At 51.4% G+C, this 17,649-nt stretch overlaps 7 protein-coding genes across 7 annotated transcripts; 3 read left to right on the plus strand and 4 right to left on the minus strand.

Moving 5' to 3' along the window:
- Window positions 1-1,326: 1,326 nt before the first annotated feature.
- BJY04DRAFT_233083 (alpha/beta hydrolase) lies at window positions 1,327-2,553 on the minus strand. Its single transcript, XM_073719879.1, has one exon. It carries the CDS (start codon window positions 2,303-2,305, stop codon window positions 1,346-1,348), a length of 960 nt encoding a protein of 319 aa, XP_073564834.1. The 5' UTR covers window positions 2,306-2,553; the 3' UTR covers window positions 1,327-1,345.
- Window positions 2,554-3,390: 837 nt separating this feature from the next.
- BJY04DRAFT_224408 (DJ-1/PfpI family protein) lies at window positions 3,391-4,107 on the plus strand (the record flags this gene model as incomplete). The annotated part of the gene is made up of 1 exon (XM_073717965.1): window positions 3,391-4,107. The coding sequence occupies one exon, from the start codon at window positions 3,391-3,393 to the stop codon at window positions 4,105-4,107; it is 717 nt and encodes a 238-aa protein (XP_073564835.1).
- A 37-nt stretch (window positions 4,108-4,144) lies between these two features.
- BJY04DRAFT_233085 (uncharacterized protein) lies at window positions 4,145-6,390 on the minus strand (the record flags this gene model as incomplete). Its single annotated transcript, XM_073719880.1, has 5 exons — window positions 4,145-4,911; window positions 4,963-5,228; window positions 5,282-5,470; window positions 5,522-6,122; window positions 6,231-6,390. The coding sequence occupies 5 exons, from the start codon at window positions 6,388-6,390 to the stop codon at window positions 4,145-4,147; spliced, it is 1,983 nt and encodes a 660-aa protein (XP_073564836.1).
- A 170-nt stretch (window positions 6,391-6,560) lies between these two features.
- BJY04DRAFT_202719 (cytochrome P450) lies at window positions 6,561-8,358 on the minus strand. The gene is made up of 2 exons (XM_073713254.1): window positions 7,242-8,358; window positions 6,561-7,186 (listed from the first exon to the last, which is right to left on the minus strand). Exons 1-2 carry the CDS (start codon window positions 8,299-8,301, stop codon window positions 6,618-6,620), a joined length of 1,629 nt encoding a protein of 542 aa, XP_073564837.1. The 5' UTR covers window positions 8,302-8,358; the 3' UTR covers window positions 6,561-6,617.
- Window positions 8,359-9,438: 1,080 nt separating this feature from the next.
- On the plus strand, window positions 9,439-11,133 carry BJY04DRAFT_224411 (CFEM domain-containing protein; the record flags this gene model as incomplete). Its single annotated transcript, XM_073717966.1, has 9 exons — window positions 9,439-9,516; window positions 9,570-9,705; window positions 9,774-9,952; window positions 10,007-10,043; window positions 10,097-10,158; window positions 10,214-10,477; window positions 10,541-10,659; window positions 10,711-10,778; window positions 10,844-11,133. The coding sequence occupies 9 exons, from the start codon at window positions 9,439-9,441 to the stop codon at window positions 11,131-11,133; spliced, it is 1,233 nt and encodes a 410-aa protein (XP_073564838.1).
- A 420-nt stretch (window positions 11,134-11,553) lies between these two features.
- BJY04DRAFT_233086 (aminoglycoside phosphotransferase family protein) lies at window positions 11,554-12,472 on the plus strand (the record flags this gene model as incomplete). Its single annotated transcript, XM_073719881.1, has 2 exons — window positions 11,554-12,174; window positions 12,225-12,472. Exons 1-2 carry the CDS (start codon window positions 11,598-11,600, stop codon window positions 12,470-12,472), a joined length of 825 nt encoding a protein of 274 aa, XP_073564839.1. The 5' UTR covers window positions 11,554-11,597.
- A 3,593-nt stretch (window positions 12,473-16,065) lies between these two features.
- On the minus strand, window positions 16,066-16,677 carry BJY04DRAFT_202722 (uncharacterized protein). The gene has a single exon (XM_073713255.1). The coding sequence runs from the start codon at window positions 16,555-16,557 to the stop codon at window positions 16,351-16,353; it is 207 nt and encodes a 68-aa protein (XP_073564840.1). The 5' UTR covers window positions 16,558-16,677; the 3' UTR covers window positions 16,066-16,350.
- Window positions 16,678-17,649: the final 972 nt, after the last annotated feature.

A 17,649-nucleotide genomic window follows, 5' to 3' on the forward strand; every position in this document is an offset into this window, starting at 1 on the left:
AAAAGAGTACAAACCAGGCGCATCAAAAGCAACATGCACAGGCAGCGTCTCCTTCCCCTCCGGGAGCGCCCGAAGCCAGAGATAGGGATAGTCGCTCCCGAACCCGATCTGGGTTGCGTTGAAGGCGCAGATGAGTTCTTTGTATCCGATGGGCGCGAGGACGGCACGGTAGAAGTTTCGGAGATAGAGGTGGTTCTTGGTTGTGGTGTTTAGGAAGAGGTGGTTTATTGTCATTTTGATCTTTTCTTTCTAGGGTTGCTTGTTCTTGAGGGTTGAGTTGTGGTGAGGGGGTGGTTGGTTGTTGGAGGGGCTGGTATAATTAGATATAAAGAGGGAGCGAGGAGAGAACAATTTGTTTTCTTTCTGGAGCATTGGGAGCTATTGTATCCCCTTGAATTTGATTTCTAATCTCTTCAGGAGATAGGCTGAGTTGCGTTGAGCTTTTATTTAAACTTAAACTTGAATGGATGGAGCTCATTGGAAGGTAGCCCGGAGTTCCGGGTTTGGCATGCTGAGGCTCACACTGTGTAGCTTGAGCGGGGTTCTGCAGTCCATTCATTTCCTGTTTCATAACAAAGGGGCTCCTAGATCTCTTAGACTGATTGAAGTCTAGAACAGATGATTCTTCAGTTGATTTCCATGGCGCTGCCCAACGCGGTGTATACTCTCGAAGCTACGATATAATTAGGGCTATCGTGGGGTGAAGCACAGTACAGAAAAGCGCCATGTCACGCTGCAGTCAAGGAGTCCCTATGCCGCGTATAGTAGCTATACAATAGGCTCTGTCTATCTCGGTCATTACAACAATGATCCATCGTACCGACAAAAATCTCTAGCGCGCAGAAAGGACACGCTGAGGTAGAAACTCGCACCTTCCACACCAGTAGGGCACGAAAAAGGAAGGAACGATCTCGATACATTCACTCTGAAAGAGAAGGAGCGACCATTACTTACCCTTTACATCTTCCCCAGAAATGAAACCCCGCAATAGGAAGGCACGGTCTCGAACAAGGAGGGAGCAACCAGCAACCGCTTTTATCGCGCCTTCTTTACAAAAGCTCGGTGTAATGGTTCGAGAAAGTATTAAGTTCGAGGGGGAAGAGACGAGATAATGCTCTGGCTGTCTAGCTTGTCTTCTTTACACAGAGCGGGGTGTGTTACTTTGATATCAGGAGAGCGAGTATCTTATCTAAGAAGTGTATTTATTTGCCCGAGGTGTCAAGGGTGAAGAAAATAAGTATAAATTCACATTTTATACATAATGAACTAAATTCTAAGTCTATAAACAGCACCAAGGGATGAAAGCATAGTGATTGAACTGTTGCAGCAAGCTGATTCGATAAAATCACCGGCTCAGCAGAACCTTCAGCCATTCCAGGCGTGTTGCGATCGCCCGGCGACTAATCGGCGCATCAGGCACGAACACGTCAAAGCCATGCCAGCTACCAGGGTAAACATGCAGCTCGGTCGAGACTCCGTCCCTCCACAAAGCAGACGCATATGCAACATCCTGGTCCCGGAAGACATCCGCCTCACCGACATCAATAAGAGTAGGAGGTAGACCGGTGAGATTCGTAGCGCGCGAGGGTGCAGTGTAGATATCAGCATACTCGCCATTTCTGCCAAACGCATAGTGAGAAACCGTGATGAGCTCGCTCTTCTTCACCGGAGGAATGTCGGCGTACTGTTGCACAGACAGCGAGTCGGTTCTGTCGTCCAACCAGGGGTACATCAGGACTTGGCCGGCGAGTCTTGGGCCGGACCGGTCACGCGCGAGCAAGGCGACGCCAGCTGCGAGGTTACCACCTGCTGAGCCGCCGACGACGATAATTTTATCCGGGTTGAATCCGAATTCGGCAGCGTGACTTGCCAAGAACTGCAGCGCTGCGTAGGTGTCTTCGAGGGCCGCAGGCTGAGGATGTTCAGGGGCAAGGCGGTAATCAGCAGTGAGGATAACAGCTCCAAGCTCAGTGACCCAGTCAAGCATGGTGAGCCCTAGGAAGCGGTTTCCTGTGGTGAGACCGCCACCGTGGACGTGGAGGATGCCAGGTGTGTCTTCGACAGTCCGAGTGCGGTTCTTGGGGCGAAAGACCGTGGTCCGTAGAGGACATGCTGGCCCGGGAATGTCAAACTCTTCGGCAGAAACTGCATCTTCGTTGCCTCGGATGGTATTTTCTAGGGTGAAGAATGGTGCGATAGCCTCACGATAGGAGTGTAGCTTTTCGGGTGTGTCGACGTCGAGGGACAAGGCGGTTTTGTGGACCTCAGCGAGGTCTGGGTTGAGCGATGGTCGTGGGAAAGACATGCTGAGATAGTGTTTATAGATGCTTCGGAAATTGAGAAAATGGTGCGCCAGTTGTAATTATGGAGGCTGGTTTGCTTGCGATGTTTGTAGTGTTGTACTGATGGGTAGAGAATCCATGGCTGCGGTTATCGAGGCCTTATATAGAAACCAAACAAGGATACTGAAGCTGCAAAGTGGACAATCGGGGACATAATGCGGGGATTTTGAAAGTGAAATTCGATGCCCGAGAGGGGAGCCGAATGTGTCCGTTGATGATGGTGTCGAAGAGATCGATCTAAGAGGATCACTTGGCTCTCTGTTCAATGTCTCCGGCACTAGCCATCTCTCCGACCGGGATTCGGTTCCCCCGACGGGCTTCATCCTCCTCTTTACTCTCCGTCGCGAATCACTTCGGAGACAGACCTTGAGATCTACGCTTGTGAATGATTCAGGCTTAGTGATCTTCGATAGAGGCTCAATACTATCCGAGATTGGGCCACACTCTATTGCGCCGCAGTCCCTAATTCTGATCCCTGAATTGACTCGATTGAGTCCCGTCGGAGTTCGGGATTCAAACTAACTACTCGAGACCAACTCCACTCTGCTCGTATATTTCAGCAACAGCTAGAGTCTTGCTTCATCAGATCATGTCGCGTGCTGTTCCGTGCAGGTAACCAGTCTCTTTGCTTGAACGAGGTATAGCTCCTAAGCGAGCACAGAAGTCGTCTTTCGGGCTGAGCGACGCTGCATCCGTGCACCGAAGTACGAAAATATATATAGTGCCTCAATCGTTCTTCAATACAGCCGAAGAAAATTGGGAGCAAGAAAACCCTGCTCCTCAGAAGATAGAAGAGAAGAGAACAGGATTAATGTTTATTTCAGCTACATTAGACTCGCGGACACGGTGCATGAGTTTACCTCCGCTGCCGTGACCAATGCTGCCCACCACGGAGGACGGAGCCCTACAATACCCCCGTTCCGCGATTCAACCCAAGGTATATGAGCGCGCCAAACACTCAACATCCGATATCAACAGCACCAAAAACGCAATAGGCCAGATACTCAAGTACTCAGATCTTAAGTCTCCGATTTGAAAATTCTTCAAGATGTCCCCCATCCACGTCGGCGCCCTCCTCTTCGACTATCAAGCAATCGATATAATTGGCCCCTGCGACCTTCTCAACTCCGCAAGTAAAGCGCTCATGGAAGGAGTCAACAGCTACACTCCCGTTAACCCGAAGGTTATCGCCAAGGCACCTGAATTTGTCTTTCACCATATCGGTGAGACCAAGGAACCCGTGCACCTGCTCACCAGCTTCGTGACTTTGGTTCCGACGGTCACAGTGGATGATGTTCCAGAGCTCGATATCCTCCTTGTTGGTGGCGATAGCCCCGCGGAGACTCATCTCCCGTCGAAATTGCAGGATCTGATTCGAAAGCATGTGGCGAAGGGGAAGCTCCTGTTTACGATCTGCACCGGCGCGGCGGTTGTTGCGGCTACGGGTGTGCTTGACGGGAAGCGGGCGACTGTGAATAATCTCGAGTACAACTGGTTAAAGAAGCAGTATCCGAAGGTGAAATGGACGAAGGAGAAGAAATGGATTGTGGATGGGACCATTTGGACGGGGAGCGGCGCTATCGCGGGGATGGATATGGTTGCCCACTGGATTAAGGAGAACTATGGATTGGATGTTCTTATCCAGGCTGGGTTGTCGCTGGACTATGAACCGAGGGACCAGGATGGACTGTATACTGTGTTGCCGCAGCGGTATGATGCGGTTGGGAATAAGGTTTCCACGCATGTGTTTCCAGATGCGTTCTGAGGGGAGAAATTATGGTGAATTGCGTGAGCCTGAGGGATCAGAGGCCGCTATAATAAGCCGTCAAGTCTGGTGGCGACGGGCCTGTCATGCTAGGGAACGTATCCAACGCTAGTATATTCCTCCAAAGTTTCTCGTCTTCTATGCTCTGAACTTCTCTAGCAATCTCCTGTAGTGCTGGCTGATCCGGGGTCTGGGTGCTCTTGCGGCTTGAATACCTCAAGGCAGGGCAGCGATGCTGCCTGTAAACAAGCGGAGTCTGATTGTTACTAACTATGATCTCGTGGTGCGCATGGCGGGTATCGTCAATCTGTGCGCTATTCTCTTTGGCTTTGGCGTAAGAAGTCTTTACGCTTCTTATAATCTCGGGTAGCCGTGAGAAGAGGCTTTTGATAGGGATCCCGCTCTCTGGCAAAAGCTCGATGGCATGCAGATGAGACAAGAGGGTGCTGAAATATTCTGCTGGGTCAACGATACGCTGCACCATCTCCACGTCCCACTCGGGAACTTCTGACAGGCCAACGGATAATCTGTATAGCACAAAGGCCGCCAAAATAACCTGATACCACGCGGCAAATAGCAAGTGATTGTATTCCACACTGGGAACTGTGAAAATCCAATCAAGGTATTCTTTCGTGGAGGTGACACAGTCGATCAAATTGTGGATGAGTTTGGGATGTGCTGATGGAATAGTCAGGTCTTCGCGTGCGTACGGAGGAGATGGCGGCCTCCTTCGCCCGTAGCAATACACCAGGCCCATTTCGTGTATGCGTACTTTCACTGCATAGTAGCTGTTGACGAGTAACGCTAAGATACAAAGTCAGCTCAGAAGAGCCCCGGAGTCTGAGAGTATCCTACCCGTGTCACGAAGATCTGCCGATAGCGACAACCACCAATCTTCTAGCCGCGTCGCGAAACGCCCAGCTTGCATGTGCAGCTGGGAGCCAGAAATGCCTTCAGTTTGATAGGTCTCGCAAACCTCTTCAGCAAGTTGCATCAGCTTAATCGCGGGATATATCAAGAGATCTGTCTCGAATTCTGGCCGGCGTTGCAGCATTCTCGCGCATCGAAGCATGTTCTCATGAAATCGAAGGTTGTTGGGTTTCTTTGCAGAAATTGCGATGCTATACCCGTTAGCATAGGTTCTAGCGCATTTGCATGAGCAATAATGCCTTACGTGCTTGACATATAATAGCAGCCTAGGTAAGCACGGCACAAGTCCCGCAGATAGGCTTCATCCAGCTCCGTTTGCTTATCGAGCAAGTCACTAACTTCTTGCTCGATGCGAAGGTCAACAACCATGGAGATTGCGATTTGTAGATATTGGTAGGTTTGTTGAGTTCCTGGAACAAAGTAAAAATGGAACCTACTACTGATAAGCTTGCCAGGTAAATATTGTCTTAGAGCAAATGCTTACCAGGCAAGGTATACAAGCAAGCCCTGTAGTAGATCCAGATCTTTCTCGCCGGCCATAATGACCCGCCGGCTAAGGAGTTGCTTGATTTGTCTGTTCAGCGCATCTTGTACGTGACAGTACTTGGATGAGGCAACAGAAGTAGTTGCAAGCAATAAGAATGGACGGTCTTCAGCCATTGATCCCACAGTCGAGGAGTTATCGAGCGGAACAAACGGAAAGTAGGGCATCATTCCACGGAACTTCTCTAGAAAGCCCTCGACGACAGTACCGAGTCCAAGTTCGGTGATCCACAATGCGTCCCTGGTGGGTACCTCAACGTACGAGTTTGTTGCCATATTAGTGGTGACATCTTGTTCTGTAGCTAGTTCGAGGCCTTCATACAGTCCTGTACCATTCAAAAGCCCTTGATTTAACCATTCAGGTGCTAGGTTTGGATCGTTACTGAAGATATCGGGACTCGTGGATACTGTGGAATGCATCTCAACAGCAGCGCGAGGCTCAGGAACGGGGTCATCTGAGCCAGCAAGAAGAGAGATAATATTGCTAAGTTTCGACTCGAGGTCGGCCAGTCGCCTTATACTCTTTCTGTCAACACAACCAACTTGCTGAACCGTCATATTGAGCGGTCACTTACGGCTTCGCGCGTCGCGAGACTCGAGCTCGCTCTTTCGGCTCTGGAAACACGCATTGAGCGCCTGACTTTGTGCACCTGCTTGGGTTAGCTCGAGCGAATGCCCCATAAGCCGGCTGGGATGTGACGCGCACTTGGTGCAAGGCTTTCCTTCGTCAGAACGAATGCATTTCACCTTCAAAACACGACATTTCTGGCAGGCAAAAACCACTTTCTTCGGCTGAGACGATTCCTCCATGATCTATTCACCGTTCCTGTGGTATCATGGTGGACTTTTTGCGGAATGGTGAGCTTTTAAGTGAGACAAACTACAGAGAGCTGACAAATCCTCCACCTCTTTGGGTACTCTTTGCGAGTCTCTACTCAATCATCTTCAACTTACAAGTGTCTCGACTTTCATAAAATATGCGTTGTTCAGTTTTTTTTTTTTTTTTTACCACTTTTTGACTTACTGACTGTAAGGCTCTAAGATTTCTCAAGCTTAGCCGCCTCAAGAATAGCTGAGTGATCAACACCGTGAGTGGTTCCCCTCTCCATGATCGCATCACGCACCCACTGACCCCTCGGACGCATCACAGCCCTGAAGGGCTTGGGAACGGTAACAAACCCTTCGGTGCAGTCCATATCGTCAACCTTCTGCCTCTCGCCCGATTCTCCAACAACTCCCGCCTCAACATCGAAAGCCCATAGCATGCGCGCCATCTGGATGAAGAGCTGGTTACGGGCAATGAGACGCCCAGTGCAGATTCTGCGGCCGAAACCAAAGCCAGTATGCGGGAGGTCCTTAAGAGCAGTCACATTGAAGCCACATACATCAGTCTGCGGCTCCTTGCCCTCGTCCTCAGCAAGCCATCGCTCGGGCACGAAGTTGTTGACATCCTCGCCGAAGACAGACTCGTCACGAGTGATAGCAAAGGCATTAGGGAGGACAATGGAGTTGGCAGGAATGTGAAGACCGTTGTACTCGTCTTGTTCCTTAGTGAAGTGCGGCACACCACCGACGACAACTGGGCGCCATCGCAAGGTTTCGCTCGCTGAAGGTTGGTTAGTACGTAATCTCCGCTGGGAAAGGAGAAGAAGGTAGCTTACCGATGGCATCGATATAGGCTAGCTTAGGACGGTCTTCAAAAGTGGGCATCCTATCCCTCCCCACGACCTCTTCCAAAAGCTGTTGCGCCTTCTTCACCCAGCGCGAGCCCGAGGTGATCCAAGCGACAATAAACCAGTCAAGCGCGACGGTGGACGTGTCGAGACCGGCGTCCGCGAGAATACCCAGATCAAAAGCAAGCTCTTCAGTGGACATCTCTTTGGCCTCGGGCGACTTCTCCATATACTTGGCGAAGTTCCAGCCCTTGCCACTCAGACCCTTGTTTAGATTACCAACGTGCAGCTGTCGTTCTAGCTCGTATAGTTCCTCGCCCTCTTTCTTCCACGGTGCGAGGAACTTGGGAAGGTAATTGAGCCAAGGAAACGAGTCGACAATGTATGCGCCCACCTGTCCGGTTCTGGCGAACTCGGCCTGCACGCGCTTGCCATCCATGAGCTCCTTCTCGTATCCAGTCTTCAATCGGTATCCGTAGTTGAGCGAGTAGATGGTACTGGCCATCGCTCGCTCAAAGTGATGGTGGAAGTCAACACCCTTTTCGCCAAATTCGTCCCACTCGCCGAGCACGTCGAAAAGCAGCTGCTGAGATTCGAGCTCTTGAAGTGGGCGGTAGTTGCTCGCGGCACGGAGGGTAAGGAGGGGAGCTTCCATTCGCTGGTGGAGCTTGTACATGTCGTCGTACGGTCGGATAAGCATGTGCATGTTCTTGGTGACCAACTCACCGGCCATGACCATGCGCGGGCGGTGCGAGTATTTCGAGCTTCGTCGGTTGAGGAGATCGTGCGCGACCTGGTGCGTGGAGAGAATGATTAACGGTTTGCCCGCCATACTCAAATGCATTATTGGACCATATTCCTTGCTCCAGTGGTAGAGATGAAACCACTGCAGACTCTTCGGCAATTGATGAATATTCCCGATTACAGGCGCAGGCTTCGGTCCTGGGGGAAATGGTAGCGACGGGCGATTGAGGAACGAATAGAGCAGGCGAGCAATGACCGCCACGCCCACGGCCCCCAAGAGCAACGTCTTCAAGTCGGAGGCCATCCTCGAACAAAGGCAAAGTCACAGACAAAGAAGAAGAAAAGAAGTCCTGAACTCAATACGGGACCTGGACAAGTAGAACAACCCTCGCTATTTTAAACCCCCCAAACTACCCCCCGAGGATGCCACCATTGACCACACCACTGAACGCTCGGACAACTTCAAAGTTAAAATGAAATCCGTCACGGTTGATTGGGAATTGCGATCACCTGGGAGGCTATTTCTCGGTTCCTTCACACAATCCTCAGGGTGCGTGGGTGGGGATAAGAATAAGCCACGGCTTGTTATAGGCTCCTCTTTCGCCGGGTGGCCCGGGGAGGGACGGGTCGCTCAGCCGTGCTCCAGTTGCATTCTCCAATCCATATTGAGTGGAATTTTAGCTTGACAGCTCAGGCTTGTCAAAAGTACCAACCGAGTTCTCATTGGCCGGGCGAATGACCACTTCCAGGTCTAGAGCTGTGAATAGCATAAGGACCGTTATATCCATGACTCGATCTTGAGCGGCCAGTTTCGTGTTCGATCCTTCGCCTCTTAGGGCTCTAGCTCTTCCAGGGGGGTAACCCGAGTGTTTGGGTAAGGTGAGAGGCGGCTCAACCTCAAGCTCAAGTGGCTGACCGGGGTGTCAGTTCTGCTGCAGGCGTTCGACTCTTTTGTGATACATCGAAGTCGACGTTAGAATCGGGAAAATAAAGCATCTTGGAGGAGAAACCTTGAAAAAGCCACCAAACTCTCTGTTACAAATGTATCTGACTAGCGAAGGAGCCACTTCTTTCTGTTGGAGAAACTTGAAAGTGTTCCGTCCCTCTCTCCAGTGTGTCCACCCGTGGGGTCCGCCGTTACTTGTCATAACGCTTCATAATTCCAACAAGGCAAAGATTAGCATGATTTGTTGGGTAGGTCACAGACCAGGCAGAGGTTTTGCCTTCAGTTCGCCCCCTATCCTTGAAGGATTGGATCTATCTCTTTGATAGGATGCCTCGCCGCGGTACAAATAGGGAAGTTGCCGGACCCATGGAGCTGGTCGCGCCGTGGTATTCGTGATTTCTGTGTTCTGTCTCGACTCTCTCTCCCTCTATATTCTTAAACCTCCTCTCACACCCTAAAAACGTCTCCACACAGACAACTGAAAGAGCAACCAACATGAGGCTCGCGTGGTGGGCATGGTCCATCGTGGCCTTCTTTACCCTGGCCACGGCCCAGTCAATGCCACAATGCGCGGTATGAGGTCTTTCTCATTAAGCGGCACGGAACGAAGCTGATAAAACCGCAAGAGCGATTGCCTTAGTGCAAGCCTTGAGACTTCATCATGTAGTCCGACGGATGCTGAGTGTATATGCACTGATCAAGCATTGATGGGCAGCATCCAGCTTTGCGTTCTTGGAAGCTGCACTGTCATTGAAGGCCTGGGTTAGTGAGAACGCTTTGGCGATCAATCAACGTCGGGGTTATAAAGACTAACCTGAACCTACTGTTAGCGGCCCAAAATGCTACGTCAACAATGTGTGGGGATCCCGTACGAGATCGGAGTCTTGTCGCCCCTATTGCGACCGCAGTAACTGGCACTCTGGCCATTGCTTTCGTCCTCCTCAGAGGCTACGATTGTACCGTGCGAAAGGAGTATAAATTGGCCGATCTGTGCGCAGTTGCCGCATTGGTGAGTAATGCGACGCTTGGATGAGCGAGAACAGCCAGCTAACTTGGGAAATAGATTTTCTCGTTTCCCATGGATATCTTTGAATTCTTCAGTGTGTCACCTCGAGTGTACTTCTAGTGCTGAATGTGTGCTAACTGGCAATAGTGATGGCTTCAGGAATGGGCAAGGACATTTGGACTTTGACGCCGAAACAGATTACAAACACTGTGAAGGCAAGTATACCTCTAAGAAGCCAAGAAAAAGCTACTAACAGTACTCTAGTATACCTGGGTAACCCAAGTATTCTATATTCCTGCCATCATCTTGACCAAGGTTGCCATCCTCTGCTTCTTCATGCAGGTCTTTCCGAATTCCCAGTTTCGACTTCTGTGCCAGGGTACCATCGTCTTCTGTTTCCTGTTCATGATCTCAACTACCATTGCTGCTATCCTTGCCTGCGTTCCGGTGGAGCTTGCCTGGTCGAACTGGTCCGGAGAGGGCGAGGGGTTGTGCTTTGACAATAACGCCTTCTGGTGGGCGCATTCGGTAGGTTACAGCACTAAGCTCTAGATACGCCAGCCCTAAATTGACTCACTAACTCTCTTTCAGGCGATTAATATCGCCACGGACCTTTTCATCCTTGCAATGCCAATTCCAATGCTTTTGAAATTACAGCTCAAATTGAAGAAGAAGGTCTACTTGGTTCTCATGTTCAGTGTCGGTATTGTGTATGTTGCCACCCAGTCTTGCAAACCGCCCAGGTCTCTAACGATCAATAGCATCACCGTCATTAGTATCGTTCGATTTTCTGGCCTCATCACCTACTCCACCTCTTCAAATCCTACCTGTGAGTCTTTCGCCCTCCGCATACACTATTTGAGGCGCAGAAGCTTATACTTTATCATCCAATAGACAACAACGTCAACGTCGCAACCTACAGTGTCATTGAATGCAACATCTCCATTATGTGCTGCTGCATGCCCGCCCTCCTCTCCTGCCTCCGCCGTTCCTTCCCCCGAATCTTCGGTAGCACGAACCGTTCGCTCAACTATAACAACACACCCTTCTCAAGTGGAGGTGCGGTTAGTGGTGGGATACAGAAGAGCGTCACACACAAGGTGTCATACTTGCCCAGGGCAGGTCACTCTGATGATGCAGTTGAACTTGTGGACCGGGAGGTGGAGAGGAAGGGTCCGTGGTAGGATATAGGTCTAAACAGCAGGGGTTTGAGAGCGATATGAAAAGTCGGCGCTTCGATTGCAAAGGCAGTGTTCTTTCATTTGTGTATATTTATTTCGGACTTACTTCATTTCGGTTTTCCCTTCTAACCATACAAATATACCCATAATCATATATGCATCTGCTCCTCAGCCCCCTTTCCAGCCCTACGCATCTCTCGGTCCCACAGGCGGCAGGCCCCATAGTTTGTGATAAAGCGAACTGCGAAAGAGCAGGGGACACAGACCCACTATACAGCAATACTCCATATCCAAGACACCATAGTTAGTTGATATTTTCAAGGGGCCCGTGGGGAGAAGAAATCCTGCAGCGCACCAAACCAGAATGGCAGTCACCGTCAAGACATGCATGAATGTACTAAGCATCTCCTTGTTCCTCTTCTTCCCAACTCTCAACCAAAATTCATCTTCTACCCCTCCCCCTCACTATGGATGAACCAGATGACAAAAGTTGCATCGCATGCGGTTGGACACTCGGCCAACAAAAGCAGTGCCACTGTACTAGCCATCTCAAACTCTTCTACGGCGCATCTACACGTGGCGTCTGGTCCATCGGCTCAGATGTGATCTTGAAAGGTCGTCCCGACGAGGGCCCAAAAGCAAAAATCGAAGTCAAGACATTGAACTTCCTGGCGGCGCATACCGATATACCGGTCCCAAAGGTTTTACATGACTGGGTCGATCGCGATGGACGATACTTTGTTTTGAACGAACGCGTAGCTGACCAAACACTCGAGAAGGCCTGGCCCACTTTATCAGAGTCCCAAAAGATATCGTTCGCCGATCAAGTCATTCAGGTGCGCAAACAGCTTCGATCCATCACCTCGGCCTCCATCCAGTGCGTCGACCAAAGTCCCTGCTACCCAGGGTTACTGTTCTTCGATCTCGAGCCACGAGGGCCGTTTCACTCTGACCGAGAGCTCTGGGAAGCCATCAGCACCAATCTGCAGAATCTCCCTCAGCAACTCTTGGAGAAAGTGAAGAGCCGCCTACCGAAATGTGAACGTATGTGCTGACTCATTGCGATCTCAATTTGGGAAACATCATGGTCCAAGACGGGCAGATTGTCGGGATCCTGGACTGGGAGTACGCAGCCTATTTTCCTATCTGGTATGAATATGCGTCGGCCTCTTTTGGATTCACAGATATGGATGTTGAATGGAAGAAATTACTCCAAGAGCGCTTCAGCGTACATGGCGAGGCGCATGAAGATGCTAAGGCATTTTGGACGGATATGTGCAAGCTACAACAGTACCCGGATTTGGACACGGAGGGTCAAGAAGTATTGAGGAGATTGTCTTAGGGCTGCTTCGATAGGCGGCGGTTAGTCTGTCTACAGACACGAAGACATACAATGTAACGGGGGAATCGAGAGGATAGCTTCGACAATCTCGATCTGACTAAAAGTCGTATCTTGGGTAGGGCTTCAAGCATAAGCGGACTGGGTGAGAGAGCGATTGGATTAAGGGAAAATGTCACTAGCTTCGTCTCAAGCTCTACTCCAGATGCTGTTAACTATAGTTTCTGTACTCTATCTACTCTACTCAATAGTAGCGACATGCTCAGAACGCAAAACCTGTCCGCTCATCACGGTTTATTAAACTCCCCACGCAGTCGCATCTATAAAAGCGGAGAAAAAAAAAGGTCTTGGAAATATCGAATCGAGATGCTATTGAGACATGAACATAAATTTGACCCAGCCTGAACCCACTATGTTCCTGGAAAAAACAACCTGCAGATGCGTTTCAAAACCTCAAACACAGTGTACATAAATAACATGAAATGAAATAAAATGAAAGGCAATGTATCCTAAGCTCTAAGATCCCCGTGCATGGCCGCCTCCTCGCATCCTCTTCCCGCCAGCGTTGCCCCCCTCTGTTCCGGCATCTGTTCCGTCGTCTCTAGCTCTTTTGTTTCCCTGCGGGACAAATTGGCGGGCGTTTGCGCTCAGTGCACCTCGGCCGGGGCTGGATTGTCCCTGGGCTTGTGCAGCTTGTTGTGCGTTTTGGTGTCCACCTCTACCCTGGCCTCCTCGGCCGCCTCGACCGCGAGGAAGACCGGTACCACGCTGACTTTGCTGTTGCTGCTGGGGTTGCTGTTGTTGCTGCGATTGACCAAAGGGATTTTGCTGGGGAGCACCGCCACGGCCGCCGCCTCGTCCACCCCGTGCCACGGGGAGTCCGGAGTGTAGTGCTCGAAGAACCGCAGGCCCACCAGCTCCAGCCGGTGGCTTGGTTGGCAGAGGTGGGGGCTGCTGCTGTTGTTGATTTTGGCTCTGGCCAAACGGATTAGGAGTTGGGCCGCCTGCAGCAGCGGGTGCAGCGGCTTCTTGCGGTGCTTGCTGTTGTGCTTGTTGTTGCTGTTGAGGGGGCTGCTGTTGGGGCTGCTGTTGGGGCTGCTGTTGGGTCTGCGCCTGAGCCTGAGCTTGAGACTCAGTGCCTGCCGGTAAGACTGATATTTGAGGCACAGCTTGCTGTGACGGGACGGAAGCTGCAACTGCGGGTTGCTGTTGGTTTCCTGCTGCTTGAGCCAGTGGCACGGGAGCTGCAGGCTGCGGTGCTGGAGAGGCGGCTTGGGCTGGAGTCGCGGGTGATGGTTTAGGGGTCTGTGGCTGAACGGGAGGAGCTTTGGCGACCTTTGCAATCTCCCAAACTTCGACGACGGGCTTTTGGGGCGTGTCTGTAGCTGCTTTTTGCACCACATCGACCTTAGCCTGTGTGTTTCTATACCTCGAATCAAGCATGCTGATTCTAGCAAGATATTTCTTGTCAGACAATTCAACAGCCGACTTGACCTTCTCCTCCGTTGCCTCGTCATGCGCCTTCTTCAGTGCCTCCCGTTCCTCGGTGAATTTCTGCTCCGCAGAAGCCGCGGCCTCTTGAGTAGCTTGGGCTCCTTGCTTCTCCTTCTCTTTCTCCTTTGCGAGCTGTCCTCGGATGTTGTTACGGATGATGTTACGAATTGTCTCGTTCTTCGCAACAAGTTCTCTGGCCTGAGCATCGGTCAACTCGGGAAGGCCACCTTCGCTCTTGGATGGTGTAGCGGGTGGTTGTTGATCTGGTTGCGGCGCGGGTGCTGCTGTTTCCGGTTGAGCTCCTTCTTGGGCGGCTGACAAGCGCTCCACCTCCTGTCTATGGGCTGCCCGAACTTCGGCCATCTTGCTATTGAAAGTATCCTTGAGTCTATCCACCCGCTCCTTGACCTTGGTTTCATGCTCCGCATCCTTGGCAGCGATAACACTATCCTTCTCGGCAAGAGCAGCTTCAAGTCGTTGAACCTTGGCTGCTAATGTCTTGACCCTCTCGTCATCGCTGGGAGCAGAGAGCTGGGTGGTGGGAGCAGGGAACTGAGAAGCTGGCGTCGAGTTGACAGGCGCCGAGTCTTGGGTCCCGGGCGTGACGGGTTTCTCGGCAAGTTTGGTCTTCAACTCGTTCAATTCCTCCTTGGTCGTCTTAAGCTCTTCTTGGAGAACCTCCTTCTCTTGGGTCAAGGCATCATAGTCCGTTTCCTTAGCCTTGATACGAGCCACAAGTTCTCTGGAACGAGCCTTAAACTGCTCCGTCAGTTTAGAGCGAAGTTCTTGCGTCCGGTCTTCAGCAGCCTTTAGCTGTTCAGGGAATGTTGCAATTTGAGCCTCTAGCGTTTCGCGAGCCGTGACTGCCTCATCTCTCTCCTTCTCCAACGTAGTCAACTTCTCCTTCAATCCTTCCATCTCAGCTGGATCTACCCGGTCGTACTTTTGAAGAATGTTTTGCGTCCGCTGTTGCCAGCGATCGCGGTCCGCCTGCAGCAACTTCATCTCCCCGTCCTTGGTCTCAACAAAATTCTCGAGTTCCCGAATGCGGGTCTCGAGAGGCTCGATTTGCTGGACCAACTCATCGACGCGAGCAGACTTTTCCGCAAGAGCAGTTTCGGCCTGCTTAACTTGGCTACGCAGAGTGACGCTGCTCTCGCGGAAGAGATTGAGCTCGTTCAGCGTTTCCATAAGCTTGTTGTGACTCAAGGCACTGTGCTCACTGTCGGCAGCAGCACGATGCTGCTGTTCAAGCTTGAGACGGGCCTCGTCGAGCTGGGATTGAGTGTAATCCAGTTGCTGGCGGAGTCGTTTTCCTTCCTGGGTAGAGAGATGATACTGCACGTCAACAATCTCCTTCTCGCGTCGCAGGAAACTGATCACTTCCTGAAGTCCTTCAATATTGGGTGCGACTTCTTCTCCGTTTTCTTGTTCGCTTTCAGCGATGCTGGCGCGGTCACGCTGCAAGGCGGAAATTTGCTTCGTGATGTTTTCGACCTGCGAATGAAGCAGATTGTTCTGATGCAGTACTTCTTCTCGGCGTTTTTGGAGCTCCAAAAGCTCGCTCTCGTATCGGTCCTTGCGCTCATTCCAGCTTTCTTCCTTCTGAGCAAGGTCCTTCTTGTAGGTCTCCGCTTGAGTCCGCAGCTCAACGGCCTCCAGCTTCAGTTGGTTCGCTTCGGCGCGCACAAGCTGCAGATTCTTGGCTGCATCTGCATGCTTCACCAGTTCGCTCTCGTAGTTTTGCTGAGCATGCTGAGCAATTTCTGCCTGTGCCTTCAAGTCCTCCTGGTGATACTGGGCCGCCGCGATTTGGCGTTCGTTATCCTCCGTCAATCTCTTAATCTCCGCTTCCAAAGTAGTCTTCTGCTCCTCCAAGTGCCGAGTGGCTTCTCCTTGGTCATCACGGAGCTTTGAAAGCTCACTGTTGGTGTCGGAGAGCTCGGAAGAGATCTCTTCAATGCGCTTCTCAAGGTCCTGGATCTTCGCGTCTTTTTCCTCCACTAGACGGTCGGTCTCTTCACGGTATTGGTCATTAGTTTCAGACACCGACTGCAGTCGCTCTTCGGTTGCTTGACTAATGGCCTTATAGTCTTCAACCTGCTCCTTAGCATGTTCTAGCTCGCTCTTAGCCAGGTCTAGATCACGCTTCAGCTCCGAAACCTCAATGCTTAATTCCTGTTCCCGGGTCAGTCCGCTGTCTTCCGAACCTTCAGCAGGGCCCGCAGCTTCAGCAGGGGCAGCAGTAACGGTAGGGCGAGTCTGAAGGACCTGAAGACGCTCTTCGGCACTGCGAAGCTCAACAGTGAGTTCATCGACACGGGATTGTAGGTGGTCTCTGGTCGTCTTAGTTGCAATCAGTTCTTCCTTGGTAGCGCTCAAACTCGTCACAAGATCATCGATCCGCTTCTGGTTTTGTTCGTGTTCGTATTCGCGTCGTAGGGTCGATTTTTTGGACTCCTCAATCTCGTCGTTGAGTTTTCGTTTCGTAGTTTGCAATTCAGATTCGAGAGATTCAACGTTCTGTTGAAGACGACGGCGGCTCTCTGTTTCGGCGTGTTCTCGCTCGTTGAGAATATTCTGCAGGTTCGCATTGAGTGAATCCAGGCGGCTCCGCTCGTTTCTCAAGGTCTCGGTGTCGTCAAGGAGTCGCTTCTCGATGTTCTTCCAAAGAGCCTTTTCTGCTTTCAGGTTTGCGTTTTCGCGTTGAAGACTGTCCACAAGACCCTTCTGCTCGACAAGATCTTCCGCAGCTTGTTGTGTCTTAAGGTCTTGTCGGTTGGCGTTCTCAAGAAGCGTCGCATACCGTTTCTGCAGCTCTGTGTTCTCGGTCTTGAGCATGTTAAAGTTGCCCTGAAGAAGTTCAGCTCGCTGTGTTGCCGCCACGAGTTGACTGTTCGAACGGCTGATCTCGCTCATCGCTTCACTGTTCTTGCGCGACAGCTCATTGACCTGCTGCTTAAGGGCTGAGTGGTCCGTCGCTGTTTCCTCTCTGAAGCTGTCGAAGTGCGCCTGAACCTTGCGCAGCAATTCGGCATAGTCGGGAGCACCCTTCGCGTCTTCACCCGGTGGGACGGCACCCAAAGGAAGAGACTGTGAGAATGCGCCATCGCCGCCAACTGTTTGCCGTCGATGCGTCAGCATGCTTCGGAATGTGTTTCGTTCTTTGATGTAGCTGTTGGTCTGGGTAGTAAGATTGGCGATTTCGTCGCGGTACTTCTGTACCTGAATCCTCAAACTCCTGAGCTCTTCTTGTTCCTGCTCGCGGATGGCGTCCTGCGCACGAGCCTCAGCCCCTTCCATCTTATCTCCTAGCTCTCTCAGCATACGGCGTAGTGTGACGTTTTGTTCCTGAAGCTCATGAAGGTTCTTGAACGTCATCAGATTCTCGCTGATGAATCGGCCTGTAGGGGTGAGGTCAACGGCTGATTCTTCGATCTCGTTGCGAGCAATCTTCTCAAGTTCCTCCCTATCGTAGCTTGCTTCGCCCTCTTTCAAGAGAGCAGCCTCAAGGACTAGAACCTTGACCTGGGCACTCAAGTCCCTTAGCTGTTGACGCAGGATGTCGCCCTCGCGGGCCAATCCTTCGACCTGGCCCTGCCACTTCCTAGCCTCCTTCGTCGCGTCGTCTCTTTCTTTTCCGGCAGCTTCGAGGATGTTCGACATCTCCACAACTGCGTTTTCCA

This window comes from Aspergillus karnatakaensis (assembly GCF_047715665.1).
Source record: "Aspergillus karnatakaensis strain CBS 102800 unplaced genomic scaffold BJY04scaffold_90, whole genome shotgun sequence".
NCBI classification, from domain to species: Eukaryota; Fungi; Ascomycota; class Eurotiomycetes; order Eurotiales; family Aspergillaceae; genus Aspergillus; species Aspergillus karnatakaensis.

Coding starts and splice junctions, on each gene's coding strand:
- BJY04DRAFT_233083 (XM_073719879.1), bottom strand. CDS start 2,305: ATGTCTTTCCCACGACCATCGCTCAACCCAGACCTCGCTGAGGTCCAC.
- BJY04DRAFT_202719 (XM_073713254.1), bottom strand. CDS start 8,301: ATGGCCTCCGACTTGAAGACGTTGCTCTTGGGGGCCGTGGGCGTGGCG. Junction 7,187..7,241: donor AGCCTATATCGATGCCATCG/GTAAGCTACCTT, acceptor ACCAACCTTCAG/CGAGCGAAACCTTGCGATGG.
- BJY04DRAFT_202722 (XM_073713255.1), bottom strand. CDS start 16,557: ATGCGAACCTGCAGAATATTCTCAACGAGCGAGAACACGCCGAAACAG.